We start from the raw sequence: 21,075 nt of genomic DNA, 5'->3' as shown, positions 1-21,075 counted from the left end.
TCCCTTTGGTTCGGACAGCATTTTCTCCCCTTCTCTTTCACTTGACCAGTGGCAGTCATCACAAGTTACCTCACCTGAATGATTTTCTCTCACAAGACAAGGGGTCTCTCATTTACCCTCACTTGTGCACTTTTCAGTTAACATTTTGAGTGATAGGGTTTTGATCCTTTTTAGACACCACTTTCCTAAGGATGTGTTTAGGGTTCTGAAGGAGACTAGGAAACCCAGGACCAGAAAATCTTATATGGCTAAATTGAATATATTTTCTTTTTGGTGTCTCAGCTATCACCAGGATCCCTTCTCAGTGGGGATCCTTTTGGTCCTTTCTTACTTATGTGAACTGCTCCATGCTGGCTTAGCATATTCTTCTGTTAAAGCTCACTTGTCAGCAATCTCTGCTTGTCTGCTATTGAACCCACTGTTGATCTTACATTTTGAGGTCAAACAGTTCCTTAAAGGTGCCCTTCATGTCAGCCCCCAAGAAAACTAATACCTCCCTCTTGGGACTTTATTTTTGTCCATGAAATTTAGACTTCTGCTCCTTTTCAGCCTGCTTCTTCTTCCTCTATGCAACACTGTACCTGGAAGACTGTTTTGCTATTTGCTCTTACTTCAGCGAAGACAGCTTTTGTACTGCAGGTTATAATAGCAGTTCCTCCCTTTTTGGTTTTTCAAAGGGATAGGGTGTCTCTGCATACTAATCCTTCTTTTATGCCCAATGTGATCATTGTGTTATCTCTTAATTAGTCTGTCCAGCTTCCTTCCATTTTCTTTCTGTGCGATCTGCTAGTGGGAAAGTTCATCACACCTTGGATCTACACAGACAGCTCAGATATTATTTGGATAAGACAAAAGCTATCTGCAAACCTGAGCCAGGTTTTTGTTTCATAGCAGGAATTTGTGTTTGGTAGTTTCTAAGCAAACCATCTCCTCCTAGATTTATAAGGCCATTTCTTTTTGTTATTCTTTCCATGGCAAACAGCTTTCTGTTTTAATTCAAGCTCATTCTGTGAGGGCAGTAGCCTCTTTTGGAGCTTTCTTCCAAGGTTTGGATAGTAGATCCACCCAGAAGCTGCTACTTGATCCTCTGTCCACACTTTTCATTACAAATTTGATGTAAATGTTCTTCATCTCACATTGCTGCAGTCCTAACACTTGGGTAGTCCGCTGTCCCAGTTGGCCCGAATACCAAAGTATAAGGCTGACGTCGGTCAAGGCGCATTAGTCTGACGTCAGGACGTCAGGGTACAAATGCGCATGACCGACGTCATTTCCTCAGTCTTTTTTGCCGCATGGTCTGATGCAGAAGCAGTATTGCGAGTGCAGGTTGGCGTTCTGAAATTTTCTGAAGTCGGAGTTTCAGACCGAATCAAAGTTGGCTAAGTACCCGTTGGGAATATTTTGGTTTTTCTTGCCTCAGTATTTAACCGGATGTCAGAAAAAGTGAATAACTGTATTTCTTGTGGGAAACAGATACCTCATAGGGATTACCATACCTTGTGTATACCTTGCTTAGGGCCTGAGCACGACGTTGTTGGATGTCGCTCTTGTGCTAGATTTAACAAACGCACTATAAAGAGAAGATTAGACTGTGCCAGGTTAGTTTTTGGGAAGCGTTGTAATTATAAAATGCCGTCGGATGCTCCGACGCCCGCTTCGTCTAAAAAGCGCAAGGACAAAGCAGTAAAGCCTAGGTTGGAAGAACCGTCTGTCCCGGACGTCGGTTCTTTAGAGGGCTCGGTGGAGCCGGAGGTTCTGCCAGAAGTTTCCTTGGAGTCTCAGGGAGAGACTTTACTGTTACAAGAGGTGTCCTCTCAGGAGGTAGGCCTGGCTGAGGGGGCTTCTCAGGTAGCTGTTCTCCCCTCCCTTCCTAAGGTGGTTAGGCCCTCCCCTTCTGTTTCCAAGGCTTCTTCGAGAGGCAGGCAAGGTTTAGCTTCAGTGGGTGTCTCTCCTAGTTCTTCAGGGTCTCTGCCTAAGAAACATATGCTTAAAATGGCAGAAGATTTGATTACTATGATTAGAGGTTCTATGCCCCCTCCTGATAAGAGGCCTAGGGTGGAACCTGAGCTTGAGAGTTTTGAGCAGTGTTCGGAGGCTTCTGAGTCTTCAGCTGAAGACTTACAGGAGTATCCTCCTTATTCTGATTCTGATGTAGATGATTCTACTCCTTCGGCTTCTCCTCCTGAGGATTTTTCTTTTTCAGAGACACTTCATTCCATGAGGGAGCATTTTAAATGGGAAGGTCAAGATTTCTCTGATTCCAGGAAAAGGCTTAGGGAGTTTTTGTTTTTACCCCAGCATAGGCCTTTGGCTATACCTCCTGTACTGGATGTGGTGGAAGATGTTTTTGCAGAGGCTTCCCTGAACCCTGATTCTTTGCCTCCTGCCCCAGTTAAACCGGATAGGTATTATAGGGTGCCTGAAGCTCATAAGTATCTTTTTAAGAGTCCTAGGGCAGACCCAGAAACTGTTTCTCAGGGGCCTAAAGGTGTTAAGGCTTCTGTGGTTAAAAATCCTGTTCCTCCTGATAAAGAGGCAAGGGCTTTGGATAGATGGGGAAAGAAGGTGTATACTTCTTCCACTTTAGCCATGAGGGCTTTGAATTGCCAGTTCCACATGTTAAAATACCAAAATTATCTCCTTTCACAATTGAAGTCTAAGGTGGATGCTCTGGCGGAAGGTATTGAGTGTAAAGAGTTGCAGGATTTAGTTCATGTTTCTGAACAGGTGGGTAAGCATTCTTTGCAATGTGGTTTTGATGCTGTACAGGCCTCTTGAGGGTGGCTGCCACTGGTTCTGTTCTTCGCAGGCACGCCTGGTTGAGGGATCAGAATTTGGCTGAGCATGTCAAGACAAGGATTTTAGATGCTCCGTTACAATCTGATGTGTTGTTTGGTTCGCCTGTGGAAGCAATTTTAAAGAAAATGGAGGACAAGGCTAAGTCTATGCAGACTGTTAAAGATTTTTTGCAGGTTCAGCCTCCGAAGTTTAGTAGGAATTGGCCTACTAAGGGGTGGACATATCCTTCTTATGATTCCCAGTCTAGGGGTAGGTCTAGACGTGGTAGGGGCAGAGCTCAAGGTTCTTTTAGGCCTAGAACAGGTAGTTCACCTGCTCAGTCTTCTGGTGAGGGCAGGGGTCAGTCCTTTCGTAAGCAGACCCAATGACCTGCCTTTTCAGCTGCCAGAGCCTTCTCGTCTGGCAGCACCTTTGGGAGGAAGGCTGGCACTTTTCAAAGAAAATTGGAATTTAATTACCCAAGACAGATGGGTATTGGATATCATTCACCACGGTTACAGGTTTTATTTCCATACCTTGCCTCCTTTCAAAGGCATGCCAGACATTCCTCCTCTACAAAGAAAAGAGGCACACAAGCAAATTTCTCTGTTACTCCAAATAGGAGCCATTCAGCCGGTTCCTGTGCCAGAAAGGGGCCTAGGATTTTATTCTCGCCTGTTCCTAGTACCAAAAAGGGGAACACGTGGAGACCAATTTTGGATTTATCTATCCTCAACACTTATCTGGACATTCCCAAGTTCAAAATGTTGGCGTTACAACAGCTTTTACCTCTGCTGGGAAAAGATCACTGGATGGTAACTTTAGATCTCAAGGAGGCTTACCTTCATGTGCCTATCAGACTGAGTTGCAGGAAGTATCTGCGTTTTCGAGCTGGGAATTCCCATTATCAGTTCTCTGCATTGCCCTTTGGCTTATCTACTGCCCAGAGTATTCACAAAGTTCTGGCTCCAGTGATAGCTTACTTCAGGCTAAAAGGAATACAAATCTATCCTTACTTGGACGACTGCCTGATTCTGGCTCAAGAAAAGGAAGACCTTTTCAGCATTTGGATTATGTGATAGCAGTGCTAAGATGCCTGGGGTATTCTGTGAGCGAAATAAAGTCCAGTCTAGTACCCTCTCAAGACATGTGCTTTCTGGGTGTGAGACTGAATACAGCAACCCAGATGGCCTTTTTAACCCCGGACAAACAAAAGAATCTTTCCCTTTACTTCCATCAACTATCTCTTCAGTCCGGGCTGACTGCAAGGACAGTCCTTCAAGCCTTAGGGTTCATGGCATCTTGTATTCTGGTGCTTCCCAATGCCAAACTGCATATGAGGAAGCTGCAATGGTATCTCAAAAATGTATGGACACAGCACTGCCAGGATTTGGACACTGTCATTCAAATAATACCTTGCATCCAAAAGGAATTTTTGTGGTGGGCTCAGGAATGTCACCTCAACAAGGGACTCTCTGTGACCCGGCCAGAGGCGAGTCAGATTCTAACGACAGATGCCTCAGACATAGCTTGGGGAGCTCATCTGAATGGAAAGTGGATACAAGACAAGTGGCCTGCCAGACTACAGCATCTACATATCAACATGAAGGAGATGTTAGCAGTCCAGTTTGCATTAATGGCTTTCAAGGAGTTACTTCTTCCAGGGCAGGTGTTGATTCTAACAGACAACACAACTGTCATGTGGTACATCAACAAACAAGGGGGAACACATTCTTATCCTCTATGCAGGCAAGCAATGATTTTGTGGGAGACTGCGCTCAGCTTGCAACTAAATCTTCAGGCAAGGTTTCTGCCAGGAGCACAGAACTCCTTAGCAGATGTGTTAAGCAGGCAAATCATGGATCCCCACGAGTGGAAACTGGATCTTCATGTATTTCGGAAATTGACAGTGTCATGGGGAACTCCAGACATAGATCTGTTCACTTCTCCACTAAACCACCAGCTGCCAAAGTTTTGCACAAAAAGGTTTCATCACACAGCTTGGAAAGTGGATGCTCTTTCTTTCAGTTGGAAAAATCTTCATGTGTATGCCTTTCCACCTCTGCCTCTCCTCCCAAAGGTACTCGTAAAGGTCAGACAAGACAAGCCAAGGATGATTTTAATAGCTCCAGATTGGCCTCGGCAACACTGGTACCCATTACTGAGGAGTCTGGTAAGGATGCCTCCATGGCCTTTACCTTTGATTCCACACCTATTGTCTCAGAGGGACGGTCATCTACTCAATGTCAAGCTTCACTCTCTTCATCTAACAGCCTGGCATATTCTGTTTTGAACCACAGCAGGTCTCAACTTCCTCAACAAGTTTTGAATGTGATTATGGAAGCCAGAAGACCTAGTACAAGAAAAGTGTACGCAGAAAAATGGAAGAGATTTTTATTTTGGAGTGCAGCAAAGGACTTGGAGGTTTCTGAGCCTAATTTGAGTGTGGCTCTTCAATATCTTACTGAGTTATTGAACAAAGGTTTGTCTTTCTCTTCCATTAAGATTCATGCTGCAGCAATTTCAGCTCACTATGATTGTGACCCACCATTGTTTTCTCATCCTTTGTTCAAGCAATTTCTTAGAGGGGCAAAGAATATAAGACCCCCACGTAGAGCTCCTACTCCTGCTTGGGACCTCAATTTTGTGTTGGAGAAACTTACTCTACAACCTTTTGAGCCTGCGGCTACTGCTGAATTGAAATACTTGTCATGGAAGACTGCTTTTTTGTTGGCCATTACTTCTGCAAGAAGGGTTTCTGAATTGCAGGCCCTTATGGCGGTTGAGCCTTTTTGATTTTCCATAAGGATAGGGTATCATTACGTACTAATCCTTCCTTTATGCCTAAGGTGGTTTCTAGTGTGGCTTTAAACCAAACTATTCATTTGCCTACTTTTTATGCAGATCCCCAAAATAAGGGGGAAAAGATTTTGCACACTTTAGATGTACACAGGCAGTTGCGTTATTATTTAAGCAGGACTAAGGAGTTTAGGCAGTCTCAGCAGTTGTTTGTTTCTTTTGCTTTGAGTTCTCAGGGCAAGCCTGTGTCAAAACAAACTATTTCTAAGTGGATTGGGTTTTGCATTGCATTTTGTTATTCCCATCATGGCAAGGAGATTCCAGCTGGGATTAGGCCTCATTCCACTAGGGCTACTGCCACTTCAACAGCATTTCTAAGGGGGGTGGCAACTAAGGATATTTTGGAGGCAGCTACTTGGAGTTCAGTGCATACTTTCTCTAAGCATTACCACCTTCCTCTCTACTCTAAATCTAGGGCTGGTTTTGCCACGGCTATTTTGCAGGGCATGTTGACAGCTCCAGCTTCTTTGTGATTTGCCAGCCTCCCTTACCTCTGCTTTGGGATTCTACCCAAGTGTTAGGACTGCAGCAATGTGAGATGAAGAACATAGTACAGTTTTGTACCTACCATAAATGTAGATGTTCGAAGATCCACATTGCTGCAGTCCAATTTACCCTCCCTCCTTCCCCTCTGTGTTTAGGGGTGGTTGTGTGGGTGGGGTTGTACTTTTGTAAATTTGTATATATTGCATATATATTTGGTACAGGAGTGTTTGGTGTTTTTGGGTTTTGGCCTTATCTTTTTAGGGTCTTCTGACATCTGGGGCAAGAAAAGACTGAGGAAATGACGTCGGTCATGCGCATTTGTACCCTGACGTCCTGACGTCAGATGCGCCTTGACCGACGTCAGCCTTATACTTTGGTATTCGGGCCGACTGGGACAGCGGACTACCCAAGTGTTAGGACTGCAGCAATGTGGATCTTCGAACATCTACATTTATGGTAGGTACAAAACTGTACTTTTCCAGAGATCGGGCAAGATTTGCCAGGGCTATCCTTCATGGGTTTGTAGTGGGCTGCTCTGTGCAATCCTGTTTCCATCCTTGACGTTAGTTTTGGTAATCTCCTTCATGTTATGAATTCTGCAACAGAGATAAGGAAAGACATAGTACAGTTGTGTAAGAGCTTACCATAACAGTAAATGTACATCTGAAGTAGTTAACTTCATTTGGTCTGCAACGTGTGGGATACGGATCCAAGCCGGCAACTTTACAAAGCTTAGATCCGAGCTCCTAGCCCCTCCCCTTACCCACAATCCCCTGCCAACCCTGACTGACCTCAGATCTAGTTTGCCGTGCTTCTGGTCAGCAGCTAGGTTTTGAGCTCCTGGTTCTAGGGTCTTCACAGAGTTGTGAGAAGTTTTAAAACTTTGTTTTCTTTTACCTTTAAGTGTACGAGTGTGTTGTGGTTAGGTTTCCCTTTGGTTTAATACTCGTAGTTGAATCTTTTAGTTAATTTTACCCCCCCCCTCCCCTTCGCTGGTACGTAGTTCTGTGTGTAGTGTGTTTGGGGCCTAGCGAGGGTGTTTCCTTTATAATGTCGGAGGCCCGAAAGCCAATCTTTTCTAAGTGCACCGAGTGTGGCCATAAGCTCTCCCCGGCGGATGGCCACACCCGGTGCCTTGGGGTTGAACACCTTTCCTCTGGATGCACTACCTGTGCGGCATTCAACCCCAGGGCACAGAAGGACTGGAGGTCTAAGCTGATCCTGGCGGGACTTTTGCCCCCGGATTCGGCTTCGGCCTCCGGTACTTCTGTGGCCTCCTCCCAGCCTTCGGCGGCAGCCACTCCTGCCTCCCTCCCCCCGGCCGGGACTCAATCTCCCGCTTCGGCGCCGGAGGAGAGGGAGGACAGGAGAGAAAAACGGAGGGAGAAGCACCACAAGCGGCGGGCCGAGGCCTCCGCTTCGGCCCCCCCTGCTAAGCAGGCTTCTCCCTCTACGGCTTCCAGGTCTCCTCCTTCTCGGCGCCAGTCTCCATGCTTCTCACCGGGACCCGAGGAGGAGGAGACCCGATCTCTGTCGAGGTCATCGAGGCGGCACTCCCGGCCAGCCTCGGTGGCATCGTCGAGATCAACGCGTAGCCTTTCTGAAGCTGATTTGGACCGGGTGATGCAAAGGTTCATCCAGGCCCAAATGCAGATGGGAGTGCTCCTGCCTCCCCCCCCCCCTCCGGGGGGGGAGCTCAACACCCTTCTTTGCCCTGATAGCTCCTTCTCCGACCCGCTTCCCGGGTTCGGAGGGCTCTGAGCCGGGCAGCGTTGGAGCCGGGGGTGGGTCGGCGCCGACAGTATCTGGTACTTTGGCTCCGACTCTTCCTTCGAATTTTCCGGATCCGTCCTTGTCGGATCCGAGCTCTCGGAGCCGTGCTCTGAGCTTCGGATCCGAGGGATTTGGTGTGTCTTCGGCTCCGTCCAGGTCGGAGCACACTGGCCCTTCGGATCCGATGGTCTCGGCGCCAGCTCCGATCCATCCATCGGATCCGAGTGAGGGTCGGCTCTCGGATCCTAGAGAGAGTGGCTCTCCCTCGGCATTCGATGTGGTTGAGAGGGCTCTGTTGAGTGCATCCAGGCCCCCGCTCCCTGCTACGGTTCCATCCCGCACTCCCTCTCGTTTGGGTAGGGCTTCCGTCACCCGGCCACAGGGACAGCCTGCTTTGACTTCTCAGGTCGTTCCCCTGGAACAAGACGTTGCTGGTGAGTCGTCCTCGGACAGTCCCCCCGAGGATGTTCCTCACAAGCGGAAGTGTAAGAGGAGGCACGTGGACTCCCCCGAGTCCTTGACAGAAGACACGGATTTGGATGAGGGGGAAGGCTGCCCAAGGTCACCCCCCGAGGATGTCTCCTTCGGAGACATCATGGAAATGCTTAGGATAAGAGGGGGGTGGTCTGCCCCCAAGGCTTCCTCGGACGAATACGTGTTCCTGGAGGCGTTCGAAGCAGGCCCATCTACCTCTTGGGTGTCCCCTCCGGCCGACCCCTTAGTGGACCTTATCACCACTAGGGCGTGGAAGGAGCTGGACACTGTGGAGCCAGTCCCCAAACGTCCCGACAAGATCCTGAGCCCTCCAGCAGAGAAATCCCATTGGAGCAAGGGACCCCCCGTAGATGCCATGTTGGTGGCGGCAGCCACCAAGAGGGAGTTAGCCCAAGAGAGTCCCTCGGTCCATCCCCCGAGCAAGGAGTCTCGCTCGATGGACCGTCTCGGGAAGCGGGTCTTTAGTTCAGCGACCTTCTCTGTAAGGTCCCTGAACTACATGGCACATATCATTCGACTGCAGCGAGACCTTATCAAAGAGTACTCTGCATCGCCCCCGGAGTCGTCAGGGGAGGACAAACAGTTGTACTCCACTCGCATGGCCACTCTTAGGTCTATATCCAACACCTCTATTCGGCTTTTATCCCATGCTACAGAGGGGGCTGCTAGAGCCAGTGGAGCAGGCCTAGTTATGAGACGCCAGGCCTGGCTCCGACATTGTGATTTCGCGGAACCCTTCAAGGCGTCCTTTGTGAATGCCCCCTTCGATGGTTCTGCCCTATTTGGCAAGACAGTTCGCGAGACTTTGGTCCAGAGCGAAAAGGACGGGAAGACATTGTCTGCCGTCGGAGTCCGCTTCTCTGCTCCCCAGAGGTCCTTCTCCAAGAACCAAAAGGGACAGAAGAAAATGTGGTTCCGAAAGTCGCAACAATCCCAGTCCGCTTCGGACTCCCAGTCCTTCCGCGGCAGAGGAGGACAGGGTGGATGCCGCCCTAGAGGCAGAGGGGGCCCGAAGAACTTTGGGTCCAGAGAAACCTTCTCTGATTGGCCCACGCAGCAACCCTGAAGGGTTGCCCGACTGCTCCACTCTGGAGGCAGTCGGGGGGCATTTCTCGAAGCACCTGGCAGCTTGGGAGTCCATTACAACAGACCGCTGGGTGCTTCATATCATATCCAGAGGATACAGAATTCCCTTTTCTTACATTCCTGACACCCCCGGACACTTTCCTGATGTTCCACCCAATCAGAGGGAGGCAGCGGCTGCGGAAATTTGGCTGCTTTTAGGAAAAGGAGCAATCCAGCACGTCCCCCCAGGCCAGTCCGGATCGGGTTACTACTCCAGGTTCTTTTTGGTGCCAAAGGTTCTTTTTGGTGCCAAAAAAGATGGGGGAACCTGAGGCCCATCCTCGATCTTTCCCTACTAAATCTGTCAGTAACCAGAGAAAAGTTCCGGATGGTCACTCTTCAATCTATTCTCCCCCTCTTGCGGGAGAACGACTGGATGTGCTCCATAGACCTCAACGACGCGTACTACCACATATTAATGGACGAACGGTCCAGGAGGTTTCTCCGCTTCCGGCTGGGAGCCAGTCATTATCAATTCAGGGTCCTCCCCTTTGGTCTCACCTCAGCCCCCAGGGTGTTCACCAAGGTATTATCAGTGATAGCGGCCCACCTGAGACTCCAGGGAATGCGCAGGTCTTCCCTTACCTGGATGACTGGCTCCTCACTGCCCTGACAAGGCATCTACTATGCTTAGCCAGGGACTACTTTCTCAACCTTGCTCCACAACTAGGGATCACTATAAACTCGGACAAGTCCTCTCTCACCCCGACTCAGGTGATAGACTTTATCGGGGCCAGACTGGACACCAACAGACAACTAGTCTTCTTAACTTCCGACCGGTTGTACACTTTGAGGGCACATGTGCGGGCCATCTTTCAATCTTCAAAACCTCCGTCGGGATTGGTTCTGAGGGCCCTGGGGTCCATGGCAGCCGCTATAAACCTTCTTCCCATGGCGCGTCTGAACATGAGGATTTTACAGTGGACTCTCCAAGTCCAGTGGTCCCTTCTTTATTATCCCTTGAGTCACCCCATTTCTCTCAGCAGGGCCTGCAAGAGGGCTCTCATTTGGTGGCTTCAATCGCCGGATCTCCAGGCGGGACGCCCCTTTGCCACGCCCCCCCCCTCTTGCCACGGTGACCACAGACACCTCTCGTCTTGGGTGGGGGGGGGCGTTATTCGAGCAGGACGGTCCAAGGCACGTGGAAGACCTTATTGCACATAAATGTTCTAGAGATGAGGGCAGTGCTGTTGTCGTTGCAAGCACTTCAGAGCCTTCTGCCTGTAGGAACAATTGCAGTCCAGACAGACAGTATGTCTGTGGTATGGTATATCAACAAACAAGGGGGAACCAGGTCTTACCCACTCTGTCGAGAAGCCATGAGAGTGTGGGAATGGGCGATCTCCACCAACTGCTTTCTCATTGCAACGCACATACCGGGACGGACCAACATCCTAGCGGACAGACTGAGTCGCACCATCCTTTCACCTTACGAGTGGTCCCTCAATCCTCGAGTAGCGAGTCGAGTATTTGCCGTTTGGGGGCAGCCCTGTTGCGATCTTTTCACATCTCCCTCAAACACGAAGTGCAACAATTACTTCGCTCTCATTCCCCCTGCCGGGGAAGCCCCGAGGGATGCCTTGGTGCATGCTTGGCCACCAGGTCTTCTCTATGCCTACCCTCCTCTTCCCCTCATGCTGAAACTTCTTCAGAAAGCCAGTCGGTTGGGGAGCAGGATGATCCTCATTGCCCCATTCTGGAATCGCCAAGCTTGGTTCCCTTACCTCTGGTCTCATCGAGTGAATCCGCCCTGGATTCTAGATCCCCTTCCTGATCTAATCTCCCACCCCCAGGGGCTCCCACTTCCCGACCTGGCCAGCCTCAAGCTTACGGCTTGGCTGCTCCAGTTCCACTTGTAGCTAGGACTCCCAGTATCTCTTCTCCAGTTAAAACTATCCTAGTAGCAGCGCACAAGCCCTCTACTAGGCAGGTCTATGGTAGTAAATGGAAGCGTTTCTCTATCTCGGCAGAACGCCATAATTTGGACCCTTTTACAGCCCCCTTGCCTGCGGTGCTGGACTTTCTTTCAGGTCTTTTTAATGATGGAGAGAGCTGTTCTACAGTTAAGGTTCAGTTGGCAGCTATCTCTCATTACCACGTAGGTACTGAAATGGGCCCTTTGATTTCTACAAAATTGTGCAAAACGTTCCTAAAAGGCACCTTTCTTCTTAGACCTCCAATAAAGGAAGTGGTACCTCCATGGGATTTGACCTTGGTATTACAAGCCCTGACAGCCCCTCCCTTTGAACCGGCGTCTTCAGTAGACCTCAAATATTTGTCTTGGAAAACAGCCTTTCTTGTGGCTATTACTTAGCCGGGAGAGTATCTGAATTGCAAGCTCTTTCTGTGAAACCCCCATATTTAGCCTTCCACAAGGATAGGGTTTACCTCAGGACCAATCCCTCCTTCCTCCCGAAGGTAGTTTCTGAATCTAATATTAACCAATCTATCAACTTGCCGGTCTTCTTTCCTAACTACAAGAACAAAGGGGAGTACAAACTACATTCTTTGGACGTACACAGACAACTTAGATTTTACATTCATAGGACATCTGGTCATAGACAATCCAACCAGTTGTTCGTCTCCTTTGCCAAATTTAATCTAGGTAAACCGATCTCGAAAGTTTCCTTATCGAGATGGATTTCACAGTGTATCATTACAGCGTATCAAAATTCCGGCAGGCCCGCACCTCAAGGAGTTTGTGCCCATTCAACTAGGGCTATGGCTACATCTGCCGCCTTTAAATCCAGGGTTTCCTTGGATGATATCTGTTCAGCAGACACTTGGGCCTCATCTCATACCTTCATCAATCATTATAAATTGGACATTACCTCCAGAGGGAGAACTTCTTTTGGCTCCGCAGTGCTCCGGAACATCCTTCCATGAAGGCCGCCCAAGGTTTAGGTAGCTGGGGACTCTGTCCCACAGGTTGCAGACCAAATGAAGTTAACTACTTCAGATTAAGAAGTTATGTACTCACCATAACGTTCCATCTGAGTAGGTAAACTTCATTTGTCTGCAACCGTTCCCCCCCTCCGTCCCCTTCAGATGTGTTTTCATGTCATATAGTGATGTACCATTCTGATAATGTAGTTAGTTATCCATTATAGTGCTTGCAGGCAAACTTGATCTGAAGTCAGTCAAGGTTGGCAGGGGATTATGGGTAAGGGGAAGAGCTAGGAGCTTGGATCTAAGCTTTGTAAAGTTGCCGGCTCGGATCCGAGGTCGGATCCGTATCCCACAGGTTGCAGACAAATGAAGTTTACCTACTCGGATGGAACGTTATGGTGAGTACATAACTTCTTATTCTTTTCATGGTTGCAATATTCAGTCCCTCCCTTCTGCTCCTTTTTATTTATTATTGTTATTATTATTATGTATTATTACCTTATTACTATTATTATTAGTAGTAGTAGTAGTATGCTTTTTATTGAAATTGGCTTGATGGTTGTGTCTGTCTGTGGTTCTGTCACGTTCCACGATCAATCATCTCTCACCTACATCCAGTGGGAACCAATCATTATGCAATACACAGCACTTCAGCACCCTGGGCAACTCACAGTGATGAATAGACAAGACAGTGGAGATGCCAGCTTTCACCTACATCCACTGGGAACCAAACTTTATGCAATAGACAGCACTTCAGAACCCTGGACAGGTCACAATGGTGCATAGGCAAGACAATGAAGATACATCAAGGATTCTAACAAATCTTGATAAATCAACATAAGTACAGAATTACTGTTGTAGTTACTTAAAATGTACATTCCTCAACCACTCTTTTAGTTTTTAAGTAGAATACAACAATAATTTTGTATAGATAATTAAAGAATTACTGTTATATTTTACTTAAAAATTAAAAAGTAAAAAATAAAAATATAAAAAAAACTTTTTTTAAATAAAGAATGCTTTTTACTGAGTCACTCTAAAAAGTGAAAAATAAGGAAGAAAAGTGAAAACTTTGCAAAAGGAACACAGAGAAGCTGATTTCAGAAAAGCATCTGTCGTTGGTTTTGTTGATTCCTGCTACTTTTTCTGCTACCTCATTAACAGAATCAGTAAAACCAACGTCAAATGCTTTTCTGAAATCAGCTTGTCTGTGTTTCTGTTGCAAAGTATTTACTCTCCCTTATTTTTCACTTTGAGTGACTCAATAAAAAAGAATTCTTTATTAAAAACAATATTTTTTTTCTCTTTTTTTCTATTAGGTATACTCTACTGGCAGAGTTTTTTTTTCCTTTTCTTGTCCCATTCCTCTTCCCTCTTGGATGCACACATTCTTCTTTATCCTGGGGTTGCTCTAGTTCTTCTGAGAAACTTCAATTCTGAGTATTGAATGTGTGTAAATCTTCTTTATGCCTGACACCTGTCTAAAGAGTACATGTCTGACATATGACGCTGGGTGAATGTAAAGGATTTAGTATACTGGCCGGACATTGGACTATCCTTGGCAGGAAATCCTACATGTTATGAATACTGCAAAAGTGAAAAGAGGAATATCTGCTATTGTTGTTAAGATTTTACACAACTCTACTTTTCTACACATTGTCACCTTCACCTTTGACAGTACAGATCCTCCCCAGAAAGAATTACAGGCACAGATTGGTTACACTAAGAAAATTCAAATCTTGATTGCTTGGATGCCAACAGCTTAAACCTAACATCAAAGGCTACTTGTTGTAAATAAAGTATCAAAAAAATTCAGAATAAATGTTCTTTTCAGGGGACAAGCTACCCTGCACTTCCCACACATCCTCAGTCAAACAACATTTGGGGAAGGGAGAAGAGTTAATAAAAACAGTGCAGCATATTCTCAAGTGCACAGTGTCCTTTCTCTAACATGAGTGAGCAAGTACATTTTAAAGTCTTAAATGCCACAAAAGTAGTGCAACTAGCAGGCTAGGCTCTCTCAACATAACTCATAAGGCAGGCTGTAGAGGCTGTCTTGATGAAGCAGACAGAGGTGACCTGCTTTCATCTCTTCCTGGCCTGAAAGTGATGGACAAATTTTGCCTCTTTCTGGATCTCACTGGCTTCAAACAGCTGTTACATTTGGTTGTTGATGGTTGCCCTGCAGAGATCACATCTTTGCTGTTGCAGGACTCCTGGATAATGATGATGATGGGCATCATGGGCACTATTTGGCATGTCAGCACATTTGGAATCTACACAAGAAATTATTCTGGTTTCCCCTGGGTGGGCATCCACTCTAGTACAAGGTCCTGCTGTGTGGGCTTTCTTCAGCACCCAGAGTCTTTTACCAAGGTGTTGGCCTTGGTAGTTGAGGCCTTTAAAGAGAACGGTTACCTGGTGCTCCCTTACCTGATTGATCAGCTGCTGGTTGCCCATTTCATGGACTACCTTGGAGGTATTTTCATTTGTTTGTCCCCGTGTTCATAGGCTCTAGAAGCCATCTTAAACTGGTGGAAGTCCTCCATGAACCAAGTTCAGAAGAGGTCTTTCACCAAGGCAGAAGTGGAAAGTCTTCATTGCTAGTAATTTGTGGCCATGGCTAGAGCCCAGGAGGTCATGGCCTTTGCCAACTGGATGAGGACTCATGGTGGAGTCCAGACTAAGACTCTGTTGTACCTTATGGGCTTAATAGCTGTCATAGTCTTCTTGTTGCCATTTGAACACCAGCCCAACCTAAACCACTACATTGTACAAGGAGGAATCCCTCTCCTCAGTCATTTAGAGCTAAGGGTAATTTAAATACCTTGAGGAGACATATGTTCCCTTAGCCTTTCAGAAGACCATTTCACCATTTTATAGCTAAACAAATGAGAATGCATAAGTTTTTACCCCTTGTGCAGGAAGGCAGTGTTTGACCCTTATTGAGCTGCAAATAGAGGCTTCTCTCTGTCACCAATTCACATTATATATGAGTCTAACAACCTGACATTTTGAGTTGGGTCTCCAGTCTTGTTGTGGACCTCTAGATTGAGATGCCGAACCTGGCCAGGGTCTTCCAAAAGTGGGGCATTCTGGAGAGTGACCTCATTGCCACTAAAGAATATGTTTATTTTCCTTTTCTGCAGCAGGACATGCATTTCCACCACTTCTGCTTATTCTGCATCTGGTCAGAAAGTTCAGGTAAGGTAGACCACAACTCATTGCCATTATCCCATGGTGGTTAATTAGAACATAGTTGCAATCTCTTAGATCAGTGGCACTACAGGTGATCCCTCTAGTTTTAGCCAGGGACATTCCCATGACTGCAAAGACAGCCAGTTCCATTACAAGATCTAGCTGCTGATGTACTATCCCTTATTCCACCTAGACTGCAGACAGAGCTTTCAGACATGATCTTGACTGCCAGGAAAGCTTCCACTCAGCAGGCATGTGCCAACAAACAAATACTTCTCAGTCTGGTAGATGTGCTGACTCACACCATACAAGTCAAGTAATTTGTATGTGATTGTATTGTATCCCTTACACCAGCAGAGCTTGGACCTCAGTTATTCCATAATCAGAGTGAGTGTGTAAGTGTGTGTGTGTGCGCGAGTGTGTATGTGTGTGCGCGAGTGTGTATGTGTGTGTGCCTGTGTGTGTGCGTGTGTGTTAGATATTTTTGGTCATCATGAACTTGTGGAGAGCAGAATTGTCTCATCTCTAGCTGATAAAGCAGTTCTTCAAAGGAATCCAGCAGCTTCAAATGCTTCAGGGACACAGATTCAAGCATTATTATCCTAGATGCCAACACATGCCTGCATAGATTCTACCTTCTAATTACACAAATGACTACTCCTGTGTCAGTTGAAAATGTACATATTGTTTTGTATTGTATGTAGTTGTACAGTGCATGTGTAATTTGTCTGCCATGAATCATTTGCTGTACTCACCGTTTTTGTCTTCTGGGACGTGGTTGAAATGGGTCTCTGGAGCAGCCCACCAAGCTGGTTAACAAATAATAAATAAATAAATAAATAATCTCTCTCACCTTTTAAGGAACTCATCCTATTTGTTGGCTCTGAACTTCTTGGTAGATAGTTTCCCAGTCCAGTATTTGAACCTTTGTGGCAAGTTTGTTTCTTGGAAAACCCTGTGTCTGGTGATCTTCATCTTGGTGAATTAAATCTCGAGGCATCAGGCCCCAATATTCAAGGAACCATATCTAGACTTCCTTAAGGATAGGGTGCCCCTTAGAATGTTCCTGCATTTCATTTTGAAGATGGTTTAGACCAGTTTGTGAACTTCCATGTTTTCTTTCCTGTAGCAGAAATCAAGGCAGGGGTGTCTGTTTTGTTACCTGATATGTATATCAACATCTCTGACGTTATGTGGGGAATATGCATGAGTTTAAGAAGATGAACCAGTTTTTCATCTCATTTAGTCCAGTAAAATAAGAGCATACAGATGTTGAGTAGACACTTTTCAAGTGGACTGCTGGCTGCATTATTATTTGCCAAAAGTCAGTTAACTGCCTTTTGCCAAATTCTGCTGTCATCCTCCACTCCAGTAGAGGAACAGCTGTTTCCAGAGCTTGTCTCAAAAATATATCTGTTACATTCATTTATGTCATGACCACTTGGTCATCAGTGGAGACCTTCTTCAAGCATTATTGCCTCAGCCATGCCTCAGGGAGTTGAAACACCTTTTAGAAAGTGAGTATTCCACATCTCTGCACATTTGTGATCCTACTGCTCCATCCACTTTGACGGTCAGTTCTTTGGATCCAGCCTGACCAAAGATGGTCAAGCATGGTCCTCAACAATTGATGTAGCAGATATGTTTTTTATATCAGCTGATTTATGAGTGGATTCTCCTTTGTGGATCAGAAATACCATCCCTCCCTCCCTCATTCTGCAGACTAGAGGTCTTCAGACAGCTTCTAGTTTTTGGAGATCCCTGTCAGTAATGTAAGAGCATATTTGTATATTACTTGTTAAATAACATAGTATCAGATCTGTATTTCTCTGATTTATGAAGGATGATCAGTGGTGGCGTAAAGGCAAAGTGGACTCTAGAGATGCATGCTGTTATGCATTACTGTATTACACCATACAATGCTCAGCTGTGAGTTTGTGGTTGTCTCTGATTGTGAGATTTTTTGCAGACAAACAATGACAAATGCGATTGCTGGAGAGGAAAATCCCCCATAAGTATCTGTCAGAAAGGGCCCACTCATGGGTCAATTGATGCAGTAAAAATGTGCATCTTAGATTGTTTTTAAAGTCCTCATATGTGCGCTGTATAGGCTTCTGGTGTTTGTAGGCTTTTATCTGGTTCTGTTTTCTTATCTAAAAGACCATTGGTCACTTCCACTGTTCCATAAGTTTGCTTTGTATATGACCTGCTTTTATTAACAAATAAGTTTAATTCCTGCTCAGTAGTTTTACTATTTAATCACATGACCACAACTGTGTATAATTTCAAAAACTTTTTCCTTGCGCAGCTGTGTAGACAGTTTTCTACCCAGTCCTGCACTGCAAATAGACTCTCAGCAGAACCAGCCTTGGCTGATAAACGTAAATAAATGTGGATCATACTTGTCTCTGATAGCCACTGCTAACTAAATCAAGAAAAATAATGTATTTATTGAATTTTTATTATTGTGTTGTGCTTGTAAGGTATAACAAGGCATGCTGTGAACTGTAAATGAGATAAATTTTAAGTCGAAGAAAGAAGCTCATTTAGTTAAAAGGTGAATCAACAGTACCATTTAAAGATTTTTGTAACATCTTTTTTTTTTTTTTTTGTGCTTAGAGTTGTGCAGCTGAAAAAGAGGCCACAACAAAGTTTGTTTCAAGGTAACTATTAATTACTTTGATTGTTTTATGTCCTTTTTGAGATTCCTAGGAATGCATTATCTGTCACTCACAGTAGGAGCCAACATAAAGGTACCTGTTGTACAAGATACTTTACTAGTTTACTTTTTTCTATTTCAGACATGATTATTGATGACAATTTAACTGAATGAGTGTCACTTTTTGTAGTCCCACTCAGCACATTTCATGTATTGCTGCACCTGAAACATTATAAAACATTCTTTAGGCAAAGCACCAGCTGCACCAGTCCCTTAAATTGATTCTTTGGGGAATAGAGCAGTATTTACAGGAGGCGTGAGCTGAGGTGCATTAGATGCATACAATGAAACTGAGTTGCACAACAGGGACTGCTCACATGTTTTTGTTTATGCTTTTGGCATGTAGATCATAGAGAAATGGCAGAAGGAAAAAAGTGTACTAGGTTCTCTCATCCTCCAGACAGGCTTCTTACTACTATTTTGACAAAGACAGACATGTAATGTATTAAAAAAGTATTTTGTCAATATGTTTATTTTCTTTAGTTGCACAAGGTTGACAAGCCTTCGTGCTTTGCTAGGGATGGCCTGCGCTTAAGGCTTTCCCATTCTGTTGAAAACCTTTGCTGCTTTCATAGTGCATTTCCTAAGTAGTGTCCATCTGATGGACATTCAAACATAGTAAGTTCTAATTTGGAGCACATCAATGTGCCTCTGTGCAGCACTGGGAGTCTTAATGAAAAAATGCCCAAACCTGAGCAACTTGAACACATTCAAATATGTCTAGTTACAGAGACATGGTGTTAGAGCAATGAAAGCACTCCCTCTGTTTCTGTATATAGTGCAGTTCATGGTAATTATAGGGAATATCAGTATTTGTTAAGGACATCCATCACCTCATGTCAGATTCCTCAGGACACCGCATTTGAACGTGTACATATTCAAGTCACCATATACTCGACTACTGCTTCTATTTAATTAGTTATAGTACATCCTTTATGTCCCCTTCTGAGAACAATAGGTATTGTAACACATCAGCTGAAATCCCCATTAAACCCAAAAACTTTCTTTTGGAGGAATCATATACCCATCGGTAAACTGGGTGACCTTACATTGTCAGTGGTTGGCATGCTCATCACTTCTTTGATGTTATAAATGTTAACTGTCTTTTATATAATTTAACAATCCTACTAGATGCCCCAAAGTCTTTGATCTAGTCCTCACAAATATGGTCATTTCTTGCAGATCTCCCATAGGTATCACCCTGCAATGTTAAATCAAACCATAAATTAGTATTTTTCCCTGTGTAATTGGTGTACTTTTCTTATAAATACCTTTGTGTTTAGGGTCTTTTCAAAAGCAAATCTTCATTTACTTGATGACCTAAAAAATTCCATTGTAATTCACCCCATTGCTAAATCTACGCCTATGCCTCTGACTTTTGACTTCTCCTGCCACACAAATAGTTGTATTCATAAGGCACTCACTGCCTGCACCAAATATAATAAGAAGTTTAAAAATACCACCCACCGGGGGATGGAATACCCATATAAATAAATTATGTAATGAGAAAGAAACTGCTTAATGCTTATAAGAGGTTTCATTGTATCTACCTTAAAGGAACAATCCCAGTGTTTAAAATTAGGGTCTGAGTTAAGCTTACAGACATCACACCCACTTCAACATGTCATTTTCATTCCCACCAACAGTGTCATTTTACTTTTAAATATCCTGTAAATCCACAGTTCCAGTCTTGTTTCAGCTCCCAGGATGAACTAATCTTTGGATTTGTGTTCCTCTCAGGTTTACATTGGATTGGGGAACTATGTCCCCAGCTCCTGGCTCATATTTAAAGTAAAGAAAGCTGTGCCATGGAAAAAGGGCATCAGTGTATATACTAATTTTTAAATTTTGCATCACTCATGCTTCTACAGATGTACAAGCAGCTCGCTCCTAAAAATAGTGCATTTGTCTAGTATTATTCAGAAATCAGCACATATCAAAACAAAAGCTGAAAAAGGAACAGAAGAGTGTGTCTACTAATGTTCCAACCTTCTGTCACACACTTGCTTTCTTCGGAATTACTAGCAGATCAGAAAGTCACTACACCAGGCTAGTATTCAAAAATCAGAATACAGTAAAACATGAAAGAAAAAGAAAAATGGTTTCCACTATTGTTTGCCTGAATCAGATGCTTTGTATAGGTAGAAGCCATGTCATAACATTGTTGTAGATGACCAGGATTCACTATCACCTCAGACAAAATATGAAATGAAAGAAACAAAAAACTCTGTTTTCTAATGTTTTAAAAGCCTTGCATTACTGATGTGCTTTCTTTGCAGCAGCAGTCAGGTTATGAAATGCCCAAAAGGCTGCTTTTCTCAATGGGTAAAATGTGCAGATTAAACTAAAGAATGGCTCACAGGGAGAGCTGATGTGAGTACAACTGCAGTTTGAGATGGAATTTGGCTAACACCTTTGAAATTTCTTTCAGGCACTCCCACCTCCCCTCAGCCGAAGGTGAGCATGCTCGGAAAGGCAAACCTGAAATGTAAATAAAGGCTTACTCAAAATAAAAAAATCAGTGTGACTGTCCCTTTAAGAGCACTCTTAAGCAATGTAGTAAAAAGCTTAAGGAAAAATTAGGAAGTTCAGAGTTGAGTATGAACTGAATATTGCCACTGAAACAAAAAATAACTGCAAATCAGTCTTCAGCTATGTCTGGAATTTAAGAACTAATGCCTAACAGTGTTTGGAGCTTGTCCACAATAATACTGCACACTCTGACCCAAAGAAAATAGTTAATATCCTGTCTG

At 44.8% G+C, this 21,075-nt stretch overlaps 1 protein-coding gene across 2 annotated transcripts in view; it reads left to right on the top strand.

The window, feature by feature from the left end:
• EIF2AK2 (eukaryotic translation initiation factor 2 alpha kinase 2) overlaps positions 1-21,075 on the top strand; it is a 1,554,704-nt gene that overhangs the window by 873,544 nt on the left and 660,085 nt on the right. For both annotated transcript variants that reach the window (XM_044057939.1, XM_044057874.1), the window contains exon 12: positions 18,223-18,266. In XM_044057939.1, coding sequence (XP_043913874.1) covers positions 18,223-18,266 — 44 coding nt within the window. The remainder of the gene's footprint in view (positions 1-18,222; positions 18,267-21,075) is intronic.

Source organism: Protopterus annectens, chromosome 1.part0 (assembly GCF_019279795.1).
Source record: "Protopterus annectens isolate FY-2018-M chromosome 1.part0, PAN1.0, whole genome shotgun sequence".
NCBI lineage: Eukaryota > Metazoa > Chordata > Ceratodontiformes > Protopteridae > Protopterus > Protopterus annectens.
The sequence above is the reverse complement of the archived record's forward strand: the minus strand, read 5'-3'. Positions and strand labels throughout refer to the sequence as shown.